Here is a 23,866-nt window from a genome sequence, read left to right on the forward strand (position 1 = left end):
ACTTCTGCAATAGTGTTAGCAAATTCTTGATGTTTCTCACTTTTGTGGTTTATTTTGCCATTGTAGCTTTATAAACTGTGCTATTTATATCCAATTCCACTTAATAGAGTTCTCTCTTGAAAGCAGTGCAGGGAGGAAGGAGAGTGAGTGAGGACTTGTTTCTTGGTTATAAGCTCTATAATGGAATAATTGTTTAAATCTAGAAAGACAGTAAAGGCAAATTGTCTCCCATAGGACATCCTTAAACTGTAATCTGTTGTGAGAGTTACTTCTCCCAGAGACTTGCTTTAAGCTGTGTGGCTTCTGTAGTTACTATGCATGTATTAGGTTTGCTCTCCTTTCAGGGTAAACCTTTTTGTAAGCTGGCCTTTATGGTATCTCAGGCATGTAAGCTCTGAATTCCACTTGAGTTATTTCCTTTGAGATGCCCAGACTTTTTTTTAAATGTGACTTTAAGGAGGAAGGAAATGATTCTGATGTTTGGTAGGTGATATTTGGTCAGAGAAGGGGAGACCACAAATGATGAGGAATTGGTAGAATCGGAGTTTCTTAAGTCCTGTTTTAGTATTCTGGCCTTTGAGTTTCCTCTCCTAGAGGACTTTGCAAATGCAGTTCTCCAGGAAACCAGCTTTAGGGCTGTGGATAGGAAGATTTCAATCCTTTCAGACCGCTACAGTATATGGGAGGGGTGAGGAGGGCTGACGCATGTGCCTTCCATACAAACCCAAGAGGAAAGACATATATGCCCTCTAACTTCAGATTCCAAAAACTTGGTGTTTGTTAGACTGTCCTTTCTGACCTAGTACATTTTTTTTTTCCTTTTTAGTACGGTATTGATGGCCAGTAATGAGTTTTAGTCCCAAGACAGCATGGGCCCATATTCTGGTTCATATGGCTGTAAATGTATGGATTTGCAAATGAAAAGTTTTGTAAGGAAGCTAACATTTAGCAGAGTGAGGAGTAAAACATTTAAAGGTATCTTTTCCTAAAGCGTAAGCAGTGCAAGAGGAAATGTCTTAAGAGTATCTTTTGCCTGTTTTACTCCATCAGCAAGTTGTAGGGGTACCTAGAGAAAGCCTGTTCATGAGCTAAAACCAGAAGTGTGTTCAGGTGCACAGGATATTGGTTATGGTGGAGGAAGCCTAAGCAAAGGGAGGGGGTGCCAGACCCCTGAAAGTATGTGTGAGTTGAGTCCTCATTAGGTATTCAAAGAAGGATGACTGCTGTAAGTCTGTGGGATCATGGGAAACCACTCACATCCAGTCATTCTTATGCCATTTACTCTTCAGATAACTTTCGGCAAAGATTTTTGTCATTAAAAGAAAGCTCCACTGGAGACAGGGCACTGGATATCATTTTATAGGTAATGGGAACCTCTGAAAATTTGAAGGTGCTTATCAGTGCTTTGGGAAGATGATCTGGCAGCAGAGTGGAGGACTGGAGGACAGGTTATTGGAAACAGGAAGATTAGATAATAAGCTAGCATAGTGGACCCTAGTTGCAACTTAAAAAATTTTTTTATTAAGGTGTCATTGATATACACTCCTATGAAGGTTTCACATGAGAAACATTGTGGTTAGTACATTCACACATATCATAAAGTACCCCCCATATCCCACTGAAGTCACTGTCCATCAGTGTAGTAAGATGCCACAGAGTCACTACTTGTCTTCCCTGTGCTACACTGTCTTCCCCATACCCACCCCCCACACCATGTGTGCCAATCATAATACCCCTCAATTCCTTTCTCCCTCGCTCCCCACCCACCCTCCCCTTTGGTAACCGCTAGTCCCTCCTTGGAGTCTGTGAGTCTGCTGCTGTTTTGTTCCTTCAGTTTTGCTTCGTTGTTATACTCCACAAATGAGGGAAATCATTTGGTACTTGTCTTTCTCCGTCTGGCTTATTTCACTGAACATAATACTGTCTAGCTCCATCCATGTTTACTTGCACCTTTTTATTGTCATGGAATTTAGAAGATCATTAACAGTTCTGTAGCCAGAGTAGTGTTATGTAATCAGGTGAGATAGTGTTATAGGGATGTATTTGGTAAGTTGTAAATAAGAGATTGGTCACTGTAGTGGTGGTATCTATTCCCTTCAATATGAAGTACATTCTGTTCTCTGTCTTAATTTAGGCTTCAGGAAGAACACTGGTCTAGAGGCTGGCCCATTTATGTTCTACTTTGGCTCTACGACTAACTCTGTAACCTTGGGGAAATAAAAAAGTGAGGTGCAATTCATCTCTAATATTATTCCATACTTACAGCTTCTAGGTCTCTAACAGTATTTATTTAGTGGGGGGAGGGACAAGGACAATAGATGTATATAAGCAAAGTGATTAGTTTAAAAAATTTCAGTCATGCACAGTTGTCTCCTATGTAAATCCCACTGGTATAATTTTGTCTATGTATTGGTAACTTTGAGGAGAAAGGGTGTAAGTTATAAAAGAGTCCACTCTTCTATGATATTTAAATATTTATTTAAGTTTAAAAATAATTTTCATGGCACCAATGATTTTATGCTAACTACATACTGCATATGTAGAAAAAAAGTACATTGCTTTGAAGGAAAATGTAACAATTTTTGACACACAAAAGGTTAACTATATATATATATATTTAATGAAACTAAGAAATTCACATTTGCAGGTAGTTTACCTCCTACTGTTTAAAGATGCAGTATGCTATTCTTTAGTAACTTATATTTTCTCTGATAGATGACACTATGGAAACCATTGCTTTTCTACAATGAGAGCAAACTAATTTTGAGAGAAAATGGGAGACACAGTGGAGCACAGTAAAACCAAGTTAAAAACTTGAACAATTTTTAATGAGGGGTAGATACTAAAAAAGACTAGTCACCAGCAAAGGAGGTTTGTTATTAAAGCACTATCTGAAAAGCAAATTGAAGGAAACTTTTCTATCTGTAATTTCTGGGATAAGCCCTGGAAAAAAGTAACCTGAAAGTTTCTGTTCAGAGAGCAAAATCCAGGTTTTTGAAGTGGTGTGGACTACTGTACTGTTAGAAATCTAGACACAAGTAACATACCAGGAAATGGAATACTGAATCTTTCTTTAATGTGAATGTGAAAGGTCAGAGTCAAGGCTATCTATCACTCACTGCATAGAAACACCATATTCTACAGACTGAGGTAGGAACACTACACTAAAAGGTAATCTGCTATGTTGCATAAGACAGTAGTTATCCAGTAGATAAACCAGCCCCCATCTCCTGACAGCCTTTTCATCTCTGAGTCTACTTTTTACTTCAGTCCTGTGCTAAATAAAGCCTTCCCTGTGTAGATGACAAGTGGCAGTGGCTAGTTGGTTCCAAGTGATTAATCTTTACTAGGATCTCCATCAGTTGTCTTGTCGCTTGGTAAATAGATGTTTGTAATTCTGTCTAAATTGTTGCTGGTATGGAAATGATCAGACAGGCCCTCTTCCTTTCTTAGATTTTGGCCATGTTTTAGTACTTGATCTTGCTTGTCTTGGCACCAGACATCTCTTGGCTGGTTGGTTGTTTAAGCACCCTTTGACCAAGCAACCCCAGTGCCTCCACTGGGAAATGGTCCTGGATCTTTAACACATGTCAGGAATTAGAGTAGAGCCGACTCTCTGCTAACATATGGGTTAAGAGCAGTTTCATTGTCTAGATGGGGGTTGGCAAATTATGGCCTGTGGCAAATTCAGTTATTTCTATAAATAAACTTTAATTGGAACACAACCATGTTCCCTTGTTTATGTATTACCTATGACTGTTCTTGTGCTATGATGGCAGAGTTGAATAGTTGCCACAAAGAATAGCCCACAAAACCAAAATAAAAAAATATTTACTCTCTGGCACTTTATAGAAGTAGTTTTGTTGAACCCCCATCTATATGAAACGGCATTAAAAATTATGCAACACACCCTTGCAACCCTCCAAAATAGAAAAACCCCATTTATTCCACAGCTGTTATTTCTACATGTGGGCATGGTTCTGCTGTCCCAGAAAACAGACTAGGGGAGAGGAAATCTACAAGTGACCTATTCTGTCTCATACTTGGGGCTGTTCAACATCATAGGGTGTCAACAGCTGCTCTACTCTTTTGTGGGTCTCAGGGATATGTCTACTGACTGTCTTTAAAGAAGTCCTCATGCCCCCAGAAGACTTAGAAATCTCTTCCTGAGATGAAAACAAGACCTTGAAAGAGTGCAGAGCATCACACCTTGGACCCCACACTCACCCTTCACATGTGCTGCTGCATTAAGGATGGCAATCACTTTCCTGCTTTTATTTTCCTAGTGCAGAGGATGACCCTAGGGGGCAGTGTTTCTACACCTAAGTGTTGGTCTCTCCCACATTCACCTTCTTTCCTTTGTAGGCATCTCTTAGAACTCCTAAAGAGATTCTTTTCTTGGTCCCTTCCATGGCTGTTTATTGATCTTGTAATCTATTTTCGAGGCTTTTCATTCTCAGGATCAGTTTCTTTCTTGTATCATTTAGTTCATCAGGCTCTATTCTTAATCCATAAAGTAAAACCAAAATATGAATTGATAAGAAAATAAAATTTTGTTAAAATATAAATTGAAAATAGTCTTGTTGGGGGTAGGGGCTATACAAAATAAGTACTGCTCTCCGAATCTCAAGTCTTTCAGGTACCTAGTTCTGGTTTCTGTTAACTACAATTTGTCCAACATTTCTGACAGTCCTATCTCTGGCACCACTGAATTCATCTAACATCTCTGGAGCACTTTAAAAGTCTTGAGGTTCTTCAGGAAAAAAATTACACAAGTCTCAGTTCATTAGTTAAAGCTCAGTGGTGATACCCACTAGGATCTAGTCTAAGGGGACAGACTTAACTCACCCCTGCTGCTGCTGTAGTGGTGGTCCCTTCAGATGCCCACTCTGCTCAGATTTGAAAAAAACAAAAGAAGAAAATCCAACTCACACCATCATAAGCAACTTTCCATTTAATCATTCTACATGGATGTTTACTTTTTTAAAAGCTCTGTCTGGCAAGGAAACCTAGATAGTCCCCGTTGTCCAGTCCCCTGGCCTACCCCACTGAGGCTGCGGTGATGAGTCTACTGTAACGCAGTAGGAAAGCTGTAGAGCACAGAAGACAACAGCTCTCTAGTCTTCAACTAGTGTCCCTTCTGCTAGGTGACACTGTGATAATCAGTAATAGTAAAATAAATTATTTTTATTGATACTTTCAAAATAATACACATCTATGAAAAATCAAAATTCAGAACCAAAAGTTATCCTGCAAATTGGGAGGATGAAAAGCAGAGTCGCTGAGCCTTTCTTGAAAGAACCTCTGAAGGAGATGAGTCTTTCCAGTTTGTTTAGACAAGGCATGAGCCTATCCCTTTTTCTTCTGGAAATTGACCCTCCTAGGCTGTGAACTTTGAGTCATGAGAGGAGGACTTGGTACATGTGCCGATGGTTCCACGATGGGTCCCATTTCTGGGAATGGGTAGCCGGGCTCCTTGGTCCACCTGGCTAGTTATTAGGAGGAGTCATGCCTTCTCAGGTGTCAATGAGCAGGCTCACCACTGAGCGGATTTTGCAGGCAAACCATCGCCTGAGGGGACAAAAGTATTGATAGTGGAATTGTTCAAACTCGGGGGTCTGGCGGATATCGCGGAAAAAGGCAATGTCAAGGTCAGACTCGGTAAGGATGATCAGGAGGAGGAGCAAAACAAAGAGGAGTCCCATGGTCACAAGGAGCAAACGGAGGACACTTAAAACAAACTTATTCACCTGTTCCTCCTCTGGCTTGCCGTGGCCCTGACACAGGGCCCTCAGCTCTCCCCCAAGGGCCTCCACCTCTGCAGCAGTCGGGGTGCTGGCCTCAGACTCTTTCTCCTCTTCAATGCTGCAGGTGGCCCCATTGATCTGCCGGGAGAGCAGCATCAGCTCCAGGCTGTGCTCAGCCACAGGGGTGGGTAGCATGCTGTCTGCAGGGCTGTAGGCCTCATCCGCAATCACAGCAACCCGCTCATTGCTGTCTGCCCGGCTGCTTCTCACATGAGGCAGGAAGGTGTCCCCATGGGAGGAGGAACGCACTGGTGTGGAATGGGCACTGTCCCGTAGGGACTCGAGGCCTAGAAAGACAAAAGGAACATGAATAGGCTTTCTGTATTGCAGTAGACATTTTGCTGTGTGTTGGAGGCAGCACCCATTCTGTTTTATTTGATCCCTAAAATCCTAAGAGGAAGCCCCTTTGCACACCCCATGTGACCAGCAGCAGTGGTCACTGCATTCTGTTTTGATATATCAAGAGTAGGACAGGAGAAGCAGCAGAAATCAGAGTGGCCATAGTGGGAAGTTTTTTTTTCTCCCTTTCCTGCTTATGGTTTTGGCCAGATTTGTTAGAGTGTGCTTTTGCTGCTTTCGATGTTCTGGGCCTGGTTTTAGCTCCAATTTGAATGAGAATCTCAGCTGCAGACTATCCTTGATGCAGAGCTGGGGTCACAATTCAAGAGCTTAAGTCTGTCTCTTGGGCTGAGGGCCTTGAGAGTCAGGCATGGGGAGGGAAAGACTTTCACTTAACTGGGCCTCATCGAGTACTGACGCTGGAGCAGAGTGGCCTTCTAACAGCCTCACATGCAGCCCCTTAAGCCCAGAGGCCATCTTCTGGATCTCTGCGGTTGGGCGCTCTGTCTCCTCAGCCTTCCAGATCCAGCCGTCCTGTGTGGGCTGCAAGGATGTTACCTGCTCTTCCCAAGTGCTCTGAGTGCTCTGGGGAAGGAGGGATGTAGCACCCATTCCTACCTTAGAAGGAGCTGGCTCCAGAACAAGCTGACAGCCCCCATATCTTGAGACATTTCAGACTGCACAGTTGTCTCTGAAAAGGTCTTACTGGGTCGGGGGAAATTCTCTTACATTTGTTAGGAGAAAGGGTCTTCTGGCTCCTAAAACTACCCGTTATCATTTTACTTTCTCAGATGGAACATTTGTCTTTCCAGGGCTCAGACTTTTGTAGGGAAAACCAGAGCTGGTTACTTCCTGTACCAAACAGCAGCCACTGAAGCTGGTGGATGTGGGATCAGAGAGTGTGGCCCACATCATAGTGTTTCCAAGGGACTGGCCCCTTGGTTCAGGTTCAACACCTGCATTTTCTACTCCTGGCCATCTTGGTGGTGCCAGAGTGGCACTCTCTGCCCTTGTGCCTATGACAAGAGAAGCTAGTCCCCTTCTGTTGCTCTGAAATCAACCCTGACTGCCCCAGATTAAACCAGATTCCCAGCAAGGGTGTGTCACCTCTTCCTTGGCTCCCTTCTGATGTAGCCATTGGCTCCCAGGGACCTGCTGCCTTGCCTGCTGGGGCACGTCTCAGCACAGGCACAGTTAAGGATTCTGCAGAGGAATGGAACCTGGGATCTGCGTTATGAACCCGTGGCAGGAGTGAGGGGTGATGGCAGCCCCCTGCTACTTGCCTGTACTCTCCATTTCCTCACTCTTAGATTTGCCACAGCTCTCAGCTTTGGCTTTTAGAAGCTCCTCATGGTTCTAGCTGGATTTTGTTTGTCCCTATGCTAAAATCTTAAGTTTATATAATGACTCAAGCCTTTTAAAAGTTTAAACTTTCATTTTTGTCTTTCAACAACTCTCTGCAGCAGTGAGGGTAAGAGGGTGCAGAACGTGTCTTATCTTCAGGCCCTGATCACACATGTTGCTGGCCCAGCTCCTTTCTAACCACTCCACTGGCCCCCCTTTCTCCGGATCCTCAGCCTCTGCTGTACAGGGCCCCTCATACCCTTACAAGGGGCTGCTGCTCACAAGGGCAGCTCTGACTGCCAGATCTTGCAAAGTACGACCAGCTTAGCGGCCAGGAGCTACTTAAATGCAAGCTTAGCTTGGCTTACAGTTCAGCCTTAAGCTTGTTGGGGAATGAGACAGGCAAAGGCTGTGATACCAGAAGCCACAGTACACTGAGTTGTTGGTGATCTCAGTAAACAAGCTAATGGATATACATGCATTTGTAGTAGATTGCCTGACAACATGCTTCAGTAAATGTTAGTCTTCTGTAAAGTTATCATTCCTATGTCAGGTTAGTCCTGTATGGAACTTTGAATTTTACTAGAAACACCACCTGCCCCGCCCCTTCATCAAACCTGTTATTCTGGGATGGATAGGGTGAACACAGTGGGTGGGATCTGGGTGAGTGGCACAGCAAAACACAGGAGTGTCCTTTTTTACCTTGGAGGTGCTCCAGCTGACTGCCTTGCCGCCCAGAGGTGGCTTCCAGTGGGCCGGGGGGCACAGTGGTCAGGAGCCTACCCTGGAGCTGGGGCCCCATCCTCAGGATGCGTACACTCAGGGGCCGGAGGCAGTGATTAGTCAACCGGAGCTCAACGCGGACTCTGGTGTGAATCTTAATCAGACTCTTCCCCATGATGGCCTAGGAAGGCAGTACTTCTTCGGTGGAAACCAGCTGATTTCTTCATGGAAATCAGCCAGGCAGGGGAGATACAAAGGGAAAGATGGAAAACCAAGAGGGACAAACGATTTTTGCTCATCTCATGCCATGGCAGTCCCTTCACAGTACCTCCTGTGCTGGAGAGAGGTCGGCTCCACGAGCCTCCAAGCAGGCTGTGCTACAGGGGAGGAGCAGCTCTGAGAGGAGTTATCAGGGAGCTGGATTTAGTCAGAAGCACTTAGAGCCATAAAAAGTAATGCTTCCCTAGCTACAAGCCCATATAAGGGCCACAGACCTCTCAGAGGGTGATGGACAGGGAGGGGAGGAACAATCCCAGAATATAGGGAGAATTGGAACTGTCCTAGAAAATCCAGGATGTGAAGCTACAAGACACTGGGCTTTGAGCTGGGTGCCCTGAAGTGTGAGGTGGCAGTTCTGGGGCTGGAAAAAGGCTGTGTACCATCATCTGCTGGGCTTTCAGTATTTGGCCTCTGCAGTTGAGTGTGCTCCACAGGGCTCTGGGGGAAAGGAACCACCCTACCTGAGTGTCCTCTCTGGGTCAGGCCTAGGCTAATAATGAGTGCTATCTTGGCATCTCAGAGAGCAGAGGGCCTGGCCAACCAATGCATAGTCAACTTTTTTATCCCAGTTCATTGGGATTACATGATTTTATTCAAACTGTCATGTTAATGTTTTTGCAATTTTTCCCATTGTTTTTGGAGGTAGCAAACAAAGCTTTCCCCCTGGCAAAGGCAAATGATTTCTGTGATACTAACTTACGTGCCATATAGACTATAGGAAAGATAGTCTCTGATGGAACGTGAACCAATTTCAGATGTTCGTAACTTCCCTGGAGTTTTGGTGGTTTGTGCCCTTCCTTGGAGGCCTACATCATGTCCCTCTCAGCCCTTCCCTGCCAGGTAAGGTAGACTGAGGGTCATCTGTGTTTATTTGGTGCTTAAAAGGCAAAACACCCTCTTGAGAGATGGTGCAGCTGAACTCTTGCCTCCTGAAATAATCCATTGTTCATCTCCCAGGCTTGATAACCTTTGTATGATAGAGCCACCTAGCTGCTAAAATCTCTTCTTTTTTCCATATCCAAACCAGTTACCCGACTGCCTCTCCTTACCCTGAGCCTGTGAGTTCATCTTGTACATCTTAGTTGCTGCTACCTGTGTTGTCCTCAATCTAATGGGCCCTGGATTGAGGGCCATGACTGGGTATGGAGGCTGTGCTTGTCTGTGGGCAGCCCTGGGCATGGGGTGTGAGGAGCAGGTTGGTTTGGGGAGTAGTGCATGGGAGCATGTGGTGCTACAATCTGCCATGTGTGAAGTTCTATGAGGCTGAGATTTTGAGGATGTGCCCTGGCCTTAGGAGTCTACTCTAATAACTTCCTCAGCTGTCTTCCCCACCGTACCCATCCCTGGAATTTTTCAAGCAAGGGTGACTATTCTGGATGTTGAGGAGCCTACTGCCGTTGTGATGGGAGAAGACAGGTTCTGGGAGGAGGCCGGAGGCACAGCCAGAGCTGGTTGGGAAGTAAGACAGCCTCACAGCTTGTCTCGAGGACAGTTCTCCTTGCCTCTGAGTTGCTCCTCTACCCCTGCTTGGCAGCTACTCCAAATGAGCTGTATCCACACATGAACAGCCTCAGTTCTGTCTCTTCGGGAATGTTGGTTTTACTGGACATTCTTCCCTCTACTGGGGCAGAAAGGCATGAGACTTCTCTCCTATTTGATACCTGCATTAATGCTAGCTTTCCCAGGTGGCCCTTTCTCTGAGAAGGCAGCTGTCCTGACTTTCTACAGGAGATCTGGGAGGAACCTGGTGGCGTCCACCTCAGGATGAATGGGAAGAAGGGCCACAGAGAGGGGAGAAGGTTATGTGTCCTCAAAAGAGAAGAAATTCATTTCACTTTCCTGAACTGAACACCCCAAAAGAAGAGGGACAGCAAGAGCTGTGCTCAGTTCTCCTGCTCATCTTTAAACAGGAGACAAAACCAGGAGGCTGTGTCTGATGACAGTCAAACCTCAGTTACTCCACACCTGGTATAGTGACTATACTTGGTAGTTTACTGGGCACCCTCCCACACCCACACCCCACTCTATAGTGGAGCCATCAGCCACAGAGGGGTCAAATAACCTGCCCCAGAAGTGCATGATAGAACTCCGATTTGAACTTCATCTTTGACTTCCGTAGCAGGGCTCTTTGCCTGTAGTTGCTGCTTGCATAGTGAATGCTTTAATCTCTTTAAAGTACTTCTGCACACATAAGCTTACAACCTATGGGGTAGGCAAGAAAGATGACTGTTTTACAAATGGAGCAGCAAAGATACCCAGATAATCAAGGCCCCTAATGGTGGTTGCCCAGCTAGGGTTCTCAATCCCTTGACTCTCTGTAGTTATGTGCCATCCTCAGGTCATGCAGTCAGTGGCAAAACATAAAACCCTAAACACAAATTTGAGATCCTCCTAGGGGAACAGCCCAGCTCTGTCCTTCCTAACATGAGTGGTTCTATTTTCAAAAATAAGCAGCATTCCCACAGAAAGGGCAGAGGGCCGTCCCTCCCCAGTCTCCAGGACAGAGACAGGTTTGAAGCAATCCTGCTGCGGTTTCCTGCTGCTTGAGATCTTCTAAGATCCTATCAAAGCATCATCTTCGGGAATGAAGCACTCAACTTGACCTGTATCCAGCCTGCAGGGCAAGCTGGCTCAGTGACAGAAGCTGGGGGGTGATACTCTGATTCTCCTGACAGTATGAACTACTCGGAGAGGTATCAGCCTCAGCAACAGGGACATCTAGTTCAGTGAAAATGTACTGACTTTGTCTTCCTACCTCTCCCTCTTCCAAAGGGAGGGAAGGGTAGAGGGAGATGCGGCATATTGGGTTTTCTGAGACAATGTTCAAGAATTTACATAACAAGAGGACAGATTTCTGCAACTTCTACAACAGAAGTAGGAGAAGGTGAAGGCTATTAAAATGTGTCAGAAAAAAGAGTTTTCATTTCTTGATTAACTGCCTCAGACACCCTGATCATTAAGCTGAGGAAAGTGGTCAGAAAACAAGTGAAAAGCCTCTTGATGGAAATCAATTTTAGAACTGTATGGAACCTGGTAGATCCTACCTGTGCCATCCCCCAGAGGTTTACCCCAAAACTCTCAGATCTATAACCCCTTCCTGGACTCCAGCTCAGCAGGGCTGGGTGGGATTCCCCTTCACCTGACATCCAGATGGCGTTCCATCCACTGCATGAAACTTGCTGTCTCTGATGCAAATTCACTTCTTTTCAAGGTCTCTGAGAGGATCTGGCCCAAGTCACAACTTGGAGGAACCCTGTGTGTGGGCACCTCCAGAGCTCTGCTTACCTTCCATGATGGAGATGTGAACAGCTCTTCTCCGGGTCCTGGGGACGCTGCTCAGCCTTGGGCCATGCGTTATGGAGGGACAGCTGCGGCTGGGAACCATCCCTGCTCTGAGGTTCAAGAAAAAGAGAAATGTTAACTCAGTGCACAGACAGATGTGGTCAGGGCTCAGAGTTGAGGAGTGGCTACTAGAATTGTATGGCTGTTAAGTTTTATTTTATTTATTTAAAAAATCTTAAAATACCTGCTTTTTGCCTTTGGTCCCTAGATCTTAGAGACACTGCTTCAAACTCATCCACCTTCTTCTATCCCAGACCCACCTGAAACTTCCTTTAGTGCAGCAATGATACCATTGGTCTCTGAATTGTTAGGGAGTAGAGCTCCAGGATAAGTCATACTCCTGAAAATATGCCTTAAAATTGATCTGGCATCCTCCCCTGAGTTCTGACAGAGGTTGCTGGTGGCAGGTGGTGCCATGTGAAAAAGCAGGCAGTAATTCTTTCATTCCCAGAGGTCAGGCTGGTTGGTGAACCCTAACCCTCTTGGCCAGTCATACTCTTTTTGATTCTAATCTCCTAGAAAGGAAATGGGCTTCTTGAAATGCATGATTTATAATTATACATGAAAGCATGGATTCTGAACCTATTGTAGACCTTGTGTTACATGCTGTGGGGCTATCCCTGGCTTCCTGTATTGGACCGATTCAACAAGCAAGAAAATCTTGCTGCTTGGACATGGCCTCCATGGTCTATGACCTATTTCAGGCCTTGGGAGGACAGCAGAGAATTAAATACTCAGGAAGGTGGCTCCTGGGTCTGATGGACTGTCTATATTAGCCTGCCCTCCCCTGTTCTCCATCAAGGCTCAAGGGTCAGATTGTTCCCCATGCCTTAGTTTAGATGGGTCTCTTCATCCTCCTGCCCTGCTCCTCCCCTTTTGGGAGCCATTGTGGCCAGAATCTTCACAGACTTAAAACTACTGCCTCTTTTGAGAATCTAGAATCTGAGCAGGAACTGGTTTTGGGGGAAGCCTCTGGCATACTACCTGTGTATTTCTGGTGGCTCCCGTTTGATCTTGGCACTCGACTCCATTACTTCCTTTGCAACTCGGCCACTGTAAATAGTATAATAAAACAAGCAGAAGAAATGAGACAGTGTTCCAGGACTGGGCACCTCTCCAAGATCTCAGATACTTCGGATGAGCTGGGAAATGGCCTCTTTGGCCTACCCCTTCCAATGTTTAGGTCACTGAGAGGCTTGCTGGGATAGAGTTCTAAGATGTCCTGATAGTTTGTCTTAGCACTTTATCTCTGGAGTCTTTGGGATCTTCCATTCTCATTTAGGAATGATTCCTCATTGTCCAGCATGTTCCAAAAATATTGCAAAAAGAGATCTTTAGACAGACATGAAAAAAACCACCATTACATTTCATTTGGCTGCTGCTGTTAGGATAGGAGGAGAAAATAACATATTTTAAACCCTACAAACAGCGGCAGGGAAGGAAAGAAACAGTAAAAGGGGTTAGGAGACAGGAGAATTAGATAGAAACCTCATGCTTTTCTGGAGTCTCCCAGTTTGTTTGTTCTCAAGGGTAAGGATCACTGAGCCACTGTTCTCCAGAGAAGGGTCTGAAAATGGGTCCATAATGGTTACTTACTGTCACTATTTACCTGTATCGGAACCGGCTCCCTTTAAAGAATAAATTGCTGCTGGACACTGTGCGGACTTGGCTTGACTTCTCCAGCCTGCAGCAAGGCAAAGTCCAGTGTGACACATGGCCTGCAACTGCCCCCCAGGCTAAGGCCGTGCATTCCTAGCTCCTTCCAAAGGCTACTTGTGGAAACACTTCAGGAAAAGGCCCTTCACAGCCCCGCTTGTCTCTGACTCTCCTTTAGGACCCAAGGGCTGTGTTCAGCAATCATGCTGAAACCACTTCCTTGTCAGGAGAGTGAGGGCTCCCTAAGAGTGCTTATTGGGGTTCACCAGGAGGACTGACAGAACAAACGTTAGGGATGATGGTCTGGAGGAATACTAGAATTCCATCCACTAAATCTCAGCCAGGCAACTTACTAGCTGTTTGACCATGGACAAATTTCTTTTCCTCTTAGCCTCAGTCTTCTTATCTATAAAATGATGGAGCTGGGATGACTTGCCCTCAGGAGTCCCTTCCAGTTCTAGTATTTGATGATTCATGTTCATGTCTGGGTAATTGTGGGTGTAGAAGAGGACATCTCCCTCCTGGAGAGTCCTAAAGTATATTATTATATTAAAAAGGAGTCCTGAAATGAAATTAGCTTAACTTTAATAATAAAGTTCATTGTTTATTTGAGCTTGAGACCATTCCTCCTCCCCGATAATGCCTGTTAACATCACTTCAAGGCCGTAGGCAGCTCATATGGATACTCTGGAAGGTATGGGCACTATAAAATATCTCCTGGGTGACCTCTCTGATCCCTTAGTCCTCTCACACTTAGAAAAGGATGCTTGGACAGAGCTGCCCAGAGAGAAGCCTCCCATCCCAAGACTTGACGCAGCTCACAACATGCTCCAGGTACCTGCAGTGCTAATCCAGCCAGGAACTGATTTGGGTCTGAAGCTGTAGTTTTGAGTGGGCAGTGAATATTTAGGGAGCTGTGCCCACAAGCCATCAACATCAGTTCTGGGGAGACACCATCCCCACCTGTGTCAGGGCTCTTTGAGGCTCTGAGCCTGCTTGTCCTCCCGCCCTAGCATGTTCTTGAGTCTGACCCAGCTCCCTTCAAAGCACTAGGCCAAAGGCGGGGCCAGGGATCTGCACAGGAGAGATTCTCAGAGTGAGGCCAAAGCGACTACTGCTAGAGACCTGGTAGAACTCGGGACCTGATCTAGGCTAGAGGCTTTTAACAATTAACATTAAGTAGTCAATGGAAAAACAGTAAAAAACAGAAACTGTGTTTGGTCACAAGTTCAGAAGCAAACTTCTGTTCCTGTGACACAGATGGAAAAAGAAAGGCCTCCAGAATGGTGCTGAAATATTTTCTTGGCTTTCACTGAACATCTGGGGACTGAACAGAAGGGAAATGTGACCATGTGAAAGTCTCTTCCAAGTGTCCTCTGCCTCGTTAGAAGAAAGAAGCCCACTCGGGTTAGAATTCTGCCTGCCCATTCAGCTCATCCCTGGTTCTGGTATCAGATGCACAGAAATTGTTAAGCAGTTCTGAAAGCCTATCCAAGAGACAGTTTCTGGGGCTGTGGCCCCAGTAACAGGAAAGAGACCAGTTCTGGCCAGCACACATAGCAGCCAGCAGGTAGCAGAGTCTGTTCACTAGGGAGGAGGATGGTGCCCCTCCACCCCAGAGCAGTTCTCTCACTAGGCTCCTTCAGGTTACTGGAGGGAGAACTATGGCCTGTGGGGGGCAGAGTGTACCACACACACCGTCTCTTGTCCTCATTGCAGCCTGTTTTAAAAACAAGACCAAGGGTTTCAGTGAACATACGTTATCTGGCATCACCCCAGTTTCTTGCTCGGCTTTTTCTTTGCTCCCTAATGCTTTTATAACTACTTTCTTAATCAAAGAAAACTGAGTACAAAAGTCTCATACTTTACAGAATTCTTTTGGAAGCTAAGTTCTTGCCTTTGGTCCAAAGCTGGTTTCTCAGTAACAGACAAGTCCTTGCCCCCTCCAGCTACCCCACCCAGGCTCCCCAGCACTTGGCCTGTCACTGGCAATGTCTCTGGCAGTGACACATGAGGAAGGGCTGGCATCAGTCCCAGCTCAATGCCAGGCCATCCACTGGGGAGTGGACCCCAGTCTCTCTCCAAGCCCTTGAAAGCTGCTCTAGCTGCACCTGCCCCTTCACGGAGCTTTTGTATGCTGGGCCTCCCAGGGCTCCGGACGGCTCCACAGGATCAGCTTGATTCAAGTCAGACACCCATGGATTTTTTCTGGCCCTTGCCTCACCCTAAAAAGACCCAGAACTGCTTTGCCACTGAAGGCTGTCCAAGGACATGGCAAGGCAGACCCTTTGGGAACTCTGCTGAAACACATGTCCAGGCCACGGTTCTCTCCATCCACAGGGTACAGACCTTGGAAAGGGGTCTGAATTTTATAAGGAAGCCCAGCTTTTTAATCTCATGCCCCCTTTCTCAGACTTTCTTAAAGTTTCCTGCTTTTATGTAGCCTTTATGACTTTGGTGTTGATAAAGAGCCCCCATTGCACATGTCCACTCACTTGTAGAAGGCTTGGTTCTCGATTCCACATTTCCAGAGGTGCTTGCAGGCTTCTGGAGTTGGAGCAAAATATGTGAGAATAATTTTCTTTTCCTACAAAAAATCCCACATAAAAATAGCTGAGTGTGGATGGAGAAGTAAAGGGTGAAGTAGGCCAGGACACTGAGCTCTGAACTGACAGCATGACTCTCAGGGAGAGACTTCAGACGGGGAAGGGGCGGCCTGGTGGCTGGCTGGTTGGAAGAGAAGGCCTGCAGGACCTGTTTGGGTGGAGCTCAGCTCAGGGCAGAAGCTGATACCTGGCAGGCCCAGTTAGAGTTGGTCTCAGCTGGTACAGATTGAGTACCAGCTCACCAGAGAAAGTGGCACTCCCATCTGGAATTTTAGTCTTTTTTTGTATTTATTATCCTCTTGGATGTTTCATATGGAAACAAGAGAATCTAAATTTTTTTTTGTATCATTAATCTACAATTACATGAAGGACATCATGTTTGCTAGGCTCCCCCTTCACCAAGTCAAGAGAATCTAATTTTGACCACATTTCTTGGAGGTATGGAACCTCTGGGTATAACCAGCATCCTTGAGGAAGTCCTATGCTCCAGGGCCTAGCTTCCTCTCCATCCCTCACCTCCAGGTCTTGACCTTGGTCTTGGCTTATCATGCAGGTAGCTTAGCTCTACCTGGATGAACCTCTTTGGTTCAGCCCTGGCCATCAGGAACCACCCCAGTGCCCCAGCCTTCCCTGAAGAGAAGGAAGCTAGCACTCACCTCTTTCTGACTTACATATAAATAGAAAGTCTTTCCTTCAAATTTCAGCTTGGTCACCTCATTCCTAGAAGCACAAAGAGAGCCCCTGTCACCTTATTGTGTGGGCTGCTTGTTCACAGCTAAGTCTTGTAGATGCATAGCCCACCCTGATTGGAAGGGGCTCCAGGCACAGACACAGTTTTAGCCAAAATCAGAACTGAAACAAGACAGCAGCGCAGTGGTCTTAGAGAACGGTTGCTGAAACAGTTCAATCCACAGTTTTCTGGTCAACCACACCATAATAATAGGGTGATAGGAGGGTTTCGGGCTCATCAACAGTGGCTATAAAAGGGACACATTTGCATGGGAAGTGAATCTAGGTAGAGTGGTCCTGGGCCATTTCAGGATTTGGTTCATAACAGGTGCATTATCTGGATGGGACTGTCAAATGTAAGATGCCACAGGCAGCTGATGAGGCCAAAGTTGAAAATACAGCAAATAATGAAAAACAGTGCAACCAGGTTCTGAGGGAGTTGAGTCTTTCAGGTGACTGTGCCACTGGATGGAAATGCAGTTTAATGCAGACAAATGTCAAACGATCTCAGGGAGGGGGGCAGGGCAACATACCAAAGAGAGAGAACAGATTACATGGAACAGTCATGCAGCGTACTGACCAGGAAAGGGGCTTAGGGGTTTTTGTTGAAAAATCCTTGAAGCCACCAGCCCAGTGAATGGCTGCAGTAAAAGAGGCAAACAGGATACTGGGGTACGTTACCCGCGGGACAGACACAAATCAGAAGTGACATGGTTACTGTATATGGCACGGCCTAGACCTCACCTCCACATACTGCTCTCAGCCTTGGTTACATTTACAAAATGGAAAAATGACCAGGTTCATAGGTGGATGTCCCTGAAAGCCAGAGAACTAGGCCTCAGCATTGGTCTCTCCTCATTTCCCTTCCCTTTCCCTGACACACAGCTGCGCTCTGGAGACTGAAGGCCTTCCCACCTCACTGGGGGTGGAGTCCTTATTTCTGCACCCATCTGGGACCCCTGAGGAGGTCTGACCATGCATAACCGCCTCTATTTCGCTTCTAACTCTTGGCAGTTTCTAGGGATATTTCCTCAATATCCTAAGAAGCAGGAACTGTGTACCCAAATCACTAGTGGACAGAACTCAGGGGAAAAGGAGGGTCACTTACTCCCTGGAAATCATGGCTGGGTTAGGTTGAGAGTTACAACCTCTCATCACCAGTTCTGAGCTAAAACAAGCTACATGGTATTCCTTCCCTGTTTGACTCCATCCCAGTGAATCACTCTCTCACACACACACAACACAGTAAATATCAATTGATTAATATATAAACAAACTCACAGATAATCTCGACTTCAACAAGCAAGATAGGAAAGTAAGGAGTTTTCTATTGGAAGTGAGATTGGGTTTACATTTAATATTTTAAGGTTGAGACATAGTGAAGAGACTTCCTGACAAGGCAGGTCTTGAGAGAAGCCACAGAATGAAAAAGGTCTGAGAGAACGGGGTGAGCATCAGGGCTTCTGGAGGGTGGGGATGGTTTGGGGACTGCAGGTCCCTGTAACACAGGTGTGTCCTACTCCTTTCGAGCTAGACATGCCCTCTGCCAGTGCAGGCCAGGATCTGGGCCACAAAGGGACCCCCAGAGAAGCCAGCTGCATCCGGGCAGCAAATGGGCCTCACTGGGAGAAGGGTGGCCTGATCCTGCTCATCCCCTTCTTCTGAGAAGTATTCTGTCAGACAGGAGACCCCAAACCCTTCCATCTTCAACTGAAGAACCCAGTGAGTGTGCCAACTTGAGTTGGCCATGCACACAGGTGTGGGGGGCTGCACTGGTCACTCACTCAGTGCAGCAGGCTGCCTTGTGAAGTGGCTGTTTTCCCGGGGAATGGGATCCAGCTGGGCATGACTGAGGGCCGTTTCACTAGCGTTCTGGTTAGTCATCACAAGAGCAGTAAGGGTTGGAAAGGTGGTATTTGTCCACAAGCTCAGTGGGGAGGCTGAAGAGGCCATAGGAGGACAGATGCAGTGCAGCACTCCCAGCAGAGAGCTCACCAGGGAGCACCTCTCTCCTTGGATTCCTCATTGCCTCCTCTGGAGAAGGCAAAGGAACCAAGGCAGGAGCAGGTGTCCCCAGCTGAGCTCTGCTGGACCAAAGAAAGCCACTTGTCCAAGCCCATGGGAGGAGGTGGCCAGCTTAGATTTGGCAGGCTAAGGTCCAGGAAGGTACAGAAATCACAGGGGCTTAGTAAAATATGCAACGTGTTCTGATGAGGCTGAAAGACTTTTGCACAGGCCAGGGAAGGGGTCTCCAGGAAAGCAAATGTCCATCAACAAACCAAAGTCTTTGCTGCATCAGCCACCAGAGCCTTGCAGCAGAGCAGCCCCTAAACAGATGGGGTGGGGTGGACATAGTTCAGATAGCTTCAGCTGAGGCAGTGGGAGTGGGAGGAAAGAGCAGGGATATGACTCCTGGCAGCTGAGGACACCGAAGCCCTAAAGGGCGATGAGAGAGAAAGCAGCATCTGTGTTCTTGCAGGCCGTGCCCACAGTGGGGGTTGGCCCGAGGATGGTGTTTTGCCAGAGCAACAGGGCGACTTACATTTGCCCCAGGGGTGGCTGTGGGCCATCCTTTGCTAGGAGAGTGGGTAAGGGAGTAAGCATCCATACAGATGTTGTGGCTTTCAGGGGGAACAGACCCAAGGACTCAGGTCTCATGGAAACTTGCTTCCCTAACATTGGCTCCAGCCCCAGGCCTCTCACACTACCCAGAAATCAACTCATCACACACTGTCTCTCTGGAGAGGCTGTTAGGTCTCAGGAACACCCCTGTGGAAGAATAGGATCCCTAGGAAGAGACCACTACCTTCATCAGCTACCATCATAGATGCAAGGCTTTGGAGAGGGCTCAGAACCGCAAGTGCCCAGCCACAGACAAAGGCATGGGAACCATTACCCTCCCCAGCTGGTGAGGCATAAAAAGCCCATTTTGGAAGTGAAGATACTCACCATTTAATGAAATGGACCCTCTTGTTTCCTTGCAGAACAACAAACCCAAAAGGAGTGAAAGCCAGAAATGCAGCATTTCCTGACACATCCTGCAACATAGAAAGACTTCTTGTCAGGGTGTGCAGGCATTGAGGTGAAATGGTGAGAAATGCAGTTTACTGGTGATATAGCCTGAATATGGGCAGTAGGCCAGAGAGGAAAGAACATTTGGAAGTAACAGCCAAGTTACTTACCTTCCCTGAGTCTTAGTGCCCTTAACAGTAAGTTCTAGATTATAATGATGTTAATCTTAGAAGGCTGTTGTGAACATCCACAGAGAATGGCAAACCCATTGCTGGTGGGATTGTAAAATGGTGCAGTCACTTTGGAAAACAGTTTGGAAGTTCTTTAAATTGTTAAACATAGAGCTACCATTTAACCCAACAATTTCACCTCTAGGTATGTATGCAAGAGAAGTGGGTACACAGAAACTTGTACATGAATGCTCACAGCAGTACTATTCATAACAGCCAAGAAAGTAGAAACAATCCAAATATCCATCAACTAAAAAAATGAATAAACAAATGTGGTACATCCATACAATGGAGTATTATTCAGTACTGATGCATGCTACAACATGGATGAACCTCGAAAACATTATGCTAAATAAAAGAAGCCAGACACAAATGATCACATGGTACATGATTCCATTTATTTTTAATGTTCAGAATAGGCAAATCCATACAAACAAAAGGCTTACTGGTTGCTAGGAGATGGGGAGTGACGGCTAATAGGATTTTTTTTTTTTGGTGAAAATGTACAATTAGGTAATGGTGAGGTCACATAATAGTAAATATACTAAAAACCATGAATTTTACACTTTAAAAGGATGAATTTATGACTTGTGAATAATGTCTCAGAAAAAGCTGTTATCAGAGAGAGAAAGAATGGCAGTTAGTATTATCATGATGGTCCTACACACTAGGTTCCCTCAGGAAAGTTTAGCTGAAGAAGATAAGAAGCAACTAGCCCCGTGGAATAGCCGTCACCAGTTCTATGGTGCCTGAACCAGCAAAGAGACCTGCTGGTCATCTGGCTCCATCAGTTTATAAACACCACACTTGGGATTCTTCTGAGCAAAGAGGAGAGAAGGTTCAGCAGAAGCTGTAGGTCATGGTTCACTCATGGGAAAATGCGCTTCATGAGGATGGGTGCAGAAAGCTGGTTGGTGGATTATTCTTTTGCAGAGGATCACCATGATAGGGGCCTCAGGTGAGAAACTGCTCTGTCTGGGTTGTGAGCATTTTTGGGTGGCCAGAAATATGCCAAGATGCTGGTCAAATGTACATGCTGGACAGTTGCCTGGGCCATAGCTCAGACGGTGTCATGGGATCAAGGTCAGGCACCTGGCAGGAGGCATGTGAGTGGGGGTAGTAGCTGTCGGGCTCTCCTAGTCTCTCTAATCTTCAGGGTTTGTCTCTCTTGCACAAATCACTAGCCTGATTAGTCCTAAGAACGTGGTGGGGGGTGCTCTGCAGGGCCTCCATGAGCCTTGCCTCAAGGAAAAATGCAGTTTTGCTTGAAAAGTCTCTTAGAATCAGGTTACAGGTGTGAGCATCTGTAACAACAAGGAATAAACTATATGTTTTGCAAACATTTCCAATCAGTGTATTGTTAATTGTCTTTTTCTCAGGGTCTGTCTTGATCCTGATACTTGGCTGCGAGCACAATGTCACTGAACTCGTGGACAAAGCAAAAGGCCGTTCAAAAATAACCTGAGTGGAGATACTGTGAAGCCATGGAGCTGGTTTTTTTCTTGCCTGTCATCAGTGCTTGGTGGTGGAGGTGAATACCTGAGCACCAGCACTGCACACAGACATGGTCCCCAGCAGGGGACACCAGCACTGATTGGGAAGGTTGACAGGGATATGGGTCAGGGCAGGCTGGTCTCTGGAGGGAGAATGCCCAGGAGGGGTGCAGAAGTGAGGGCTCTGCTTGTAGGGAGACGGCCTGCCTTGGACAGAGGGTGGGAACTGAGCAGACTTCTGACCGACCCAAGAAGTCCTAAAACTGTAGGTTTAGAAAGACAGAGACTTGAGGGTGGAGACCTTGCTTTATTTGTGCTCACAGAGAAGGCCCACAGGAAGTATTTCTAGACAATGAGCTGGGCCAGAGGAAGCATGTGGCTGCAGTGGGGGGAGTATATATATGAGCAGAAAACCAGAGGGGAAGGCATAGGTGGGGCAGAGGCAAGGTGTCTTACAGTGATCTCAGGGAGGAAAGACCTAGAAGGAGGTATAGGTAGGAGGACGAAATGAAAGGCTGGGCCTGCAGAGGACTAGATGGCTTGAAATTACAGTAAAGATCCAGGAAGGGAAGTAGTGGGGGAGGCAGGGAAGGTCCTCCCTCTGTTCCTTTGCACCTCTGACCCCTGTGGGCTGTAACCACGGTGACAGGGGCTCTAAGTCAGACCACACAGGCCCAGACTCTGGTTCTGCCACTCACTGCCCATGTGACCTCAGCCAGATCTCTTCACTTCTTGGTACTTCAGACTCCTCGTATTAGTAGGGTTGATGATACTATCTACCTCTTAGGTTGTGTTCAGTAGGCACCCAATACATGATAGTGGTTGTGTTGTTAATATTATTTTAGCTGCTACTAAAATTGACTGAGTTTCTTTTTAACTTAATATAAGATCATTTTTAAGAAAACCTACCATTTTACTATTTTTCCTGATGTTTGCAGATTTAAATTTCACGAGTTAGGAAATGAGCTAGTTAGGGAAGTTGGGGTAGAAAAGAAGTCACTTCTTGTTAGGAGACCATAGAGAAGGCGGATGTGGGTGATACATTTGGGGTTAAAGTCAAGTGGGCAGAGGGGAAGGAGACAGAGGCTGTGACAGCAATCTGCCCAAGTCATCTCAGTGACAGGCCTCTCTGGCCAGAGCAAAGGGAAGAGAAGGTCCTTCCGTGATCTGGGCAGTACAGGTTACTTATTGGCACTGTCTCTCTGAATCGGAAGACACCTCAGGATTGGCTTCCAGATGAAGGCAGGTGTTGGAATTAGAGGGGCACAGCCTCCCCTGCCTAGACTGGCTGATTCGGAACAGGGACTAAATTCCAAATAGATGCCACAGCATTCGAGTAAGTAATAGCATCTCGAGCACTCCCCGTCCAGGCTCAGATGAAGAGAGCGAGTCTCCAAACTGCCTCCAGACCAGCAGCTGTATGGCCTGGTCCCTGGGCCTCCACAGGGGCGGAGGGCAGCTGGAAGGTCTGCTGCTTGTCTGTGGCACGTGAGGAGTGGGACTTGGAATTACAGCAAGAAACCTCATATCTGCACCAGCATGAAAACACAAACAGCAACTGACAGCGTCTTTGGCACTTTACCAGTTTCTTCTATCTAACATTCCTTCTATCTAACCTGTCATTCTCATTGTGAGCTGCCCTTGGGATCTGTGTGTGAAAGGACAAGTCATGTGACAAAAAGAGGAGGAAATGAGGACGAGGGGAGGAGTGACAGAGATAGCAGTGACCTCTTCCTCAGATCTTGCATCTTACCAAGCTGGAGTCCACCTTTCTTCCTGGTCCCCTTCTCATCCCCATGAAACCAGTACCCACAGAACCGAGTCATTAATGGATCCGGGAAGTGGAATAAAAACTCAGGTCCTGACAGCCCCACAGCGAATACTGCCAGCCCCACACTACATCAAACAACAGTTATAAGAATTGAGTTTACTTCTACAGTTGTGAGGTAAAAATTTGTTTTCGTTTTCTCATCCTCGTGGAAAGAGCTTTAGTCTTGGTTTGTGACCCCAGCTCTGCTTCTTACTTGATCTATGACTTACGTAACTTCTCAGCCTCAGTTTCCTCATTTGTGAAATTAGAACAATGATGCATACTTCAAGAAATACTATTTCCATCTGCCTTTAGGGAGATGGCCTAAGTGACTTCCTGTCTGAACATGGCCAGTGGTGTTTCCCTTCAAGGCAGGGTAGCCTGGCACCAAGTCACTCGTGTTCATCTGGAACCCGCCGTCAGACTTGGCCCGCATCATCAAAGGTTCCCTCTAAGATGATTACTCTGCCCAGAAAAGGAGATCTGGAAATCACAG

The 23,866-nt window shown here is 46.3% G+C and overlaps 1 protein-coding gene across 5 annotated transcripts in view; it reads right to left on the minus strand.

Annotated features, from left to right (window-relative positions):
* Positions 1-5,166: 5,166 nt before the first annotated feature.
* Positions 5,167-23,866, minus strand: part of FRMD5 (FERM domain containing 5) — a 356,243-nt gene continuing 337,543 nt past the window's right edge. For 2 of the 5 annotated variants that reach the window (XM_073211728.1, XM_017642926.3), the window contains exons 8-14: positions 19,775-19,863; positions 16,753-16,816; positions 15,986-16,077; positions 13,444-13,518; positions 12,819-12,887; positions 11,778-11,884; positions 5,167-6,094 (exon numbers count right to left, since the gene is read on the minus strand). In XM_073211728.1, coding sequence (XP_073067829.1) covers positions 5,517-6,094; positions 11,778-11,884; positions 12,819-12,887; positions 13,444-13,518; positions 15,986-16,077; positions 16,753-16,816; positions 19,775-19,863 — 1,074 coding nt within the window. In that variant the 3' untranslated portion in view covers positions 5,167-5,516. The remainder of the gene's footprint in view (positions 6,095-11,777; positions 11,885-12,818; positions 12,888-13,443; positions 13,519-15,985; positions 16,078-16,752; positions 16,817-19,774; positions 19,864-23,866) is intronic. The other 3 variants (XM_073211731.1, XM_073211730.1, XM_073211729.1) reach the window with 3 other exon arrangements.

This window comes from Manis javanica, chromosome 8, assembly GCF_040802235.1.
Source record: "Manis javanica isolate MJ-LG chromosome 8, MJ_LKY, whole genome shotgun sequence".
In the NCBI taxonomy this organism is placed as follows: domain Eukaryota; kingdom Metazoa; phylum Chordata; class Mammalia; order Pholidota; family Manidae; genus Manis; species Manis javanica.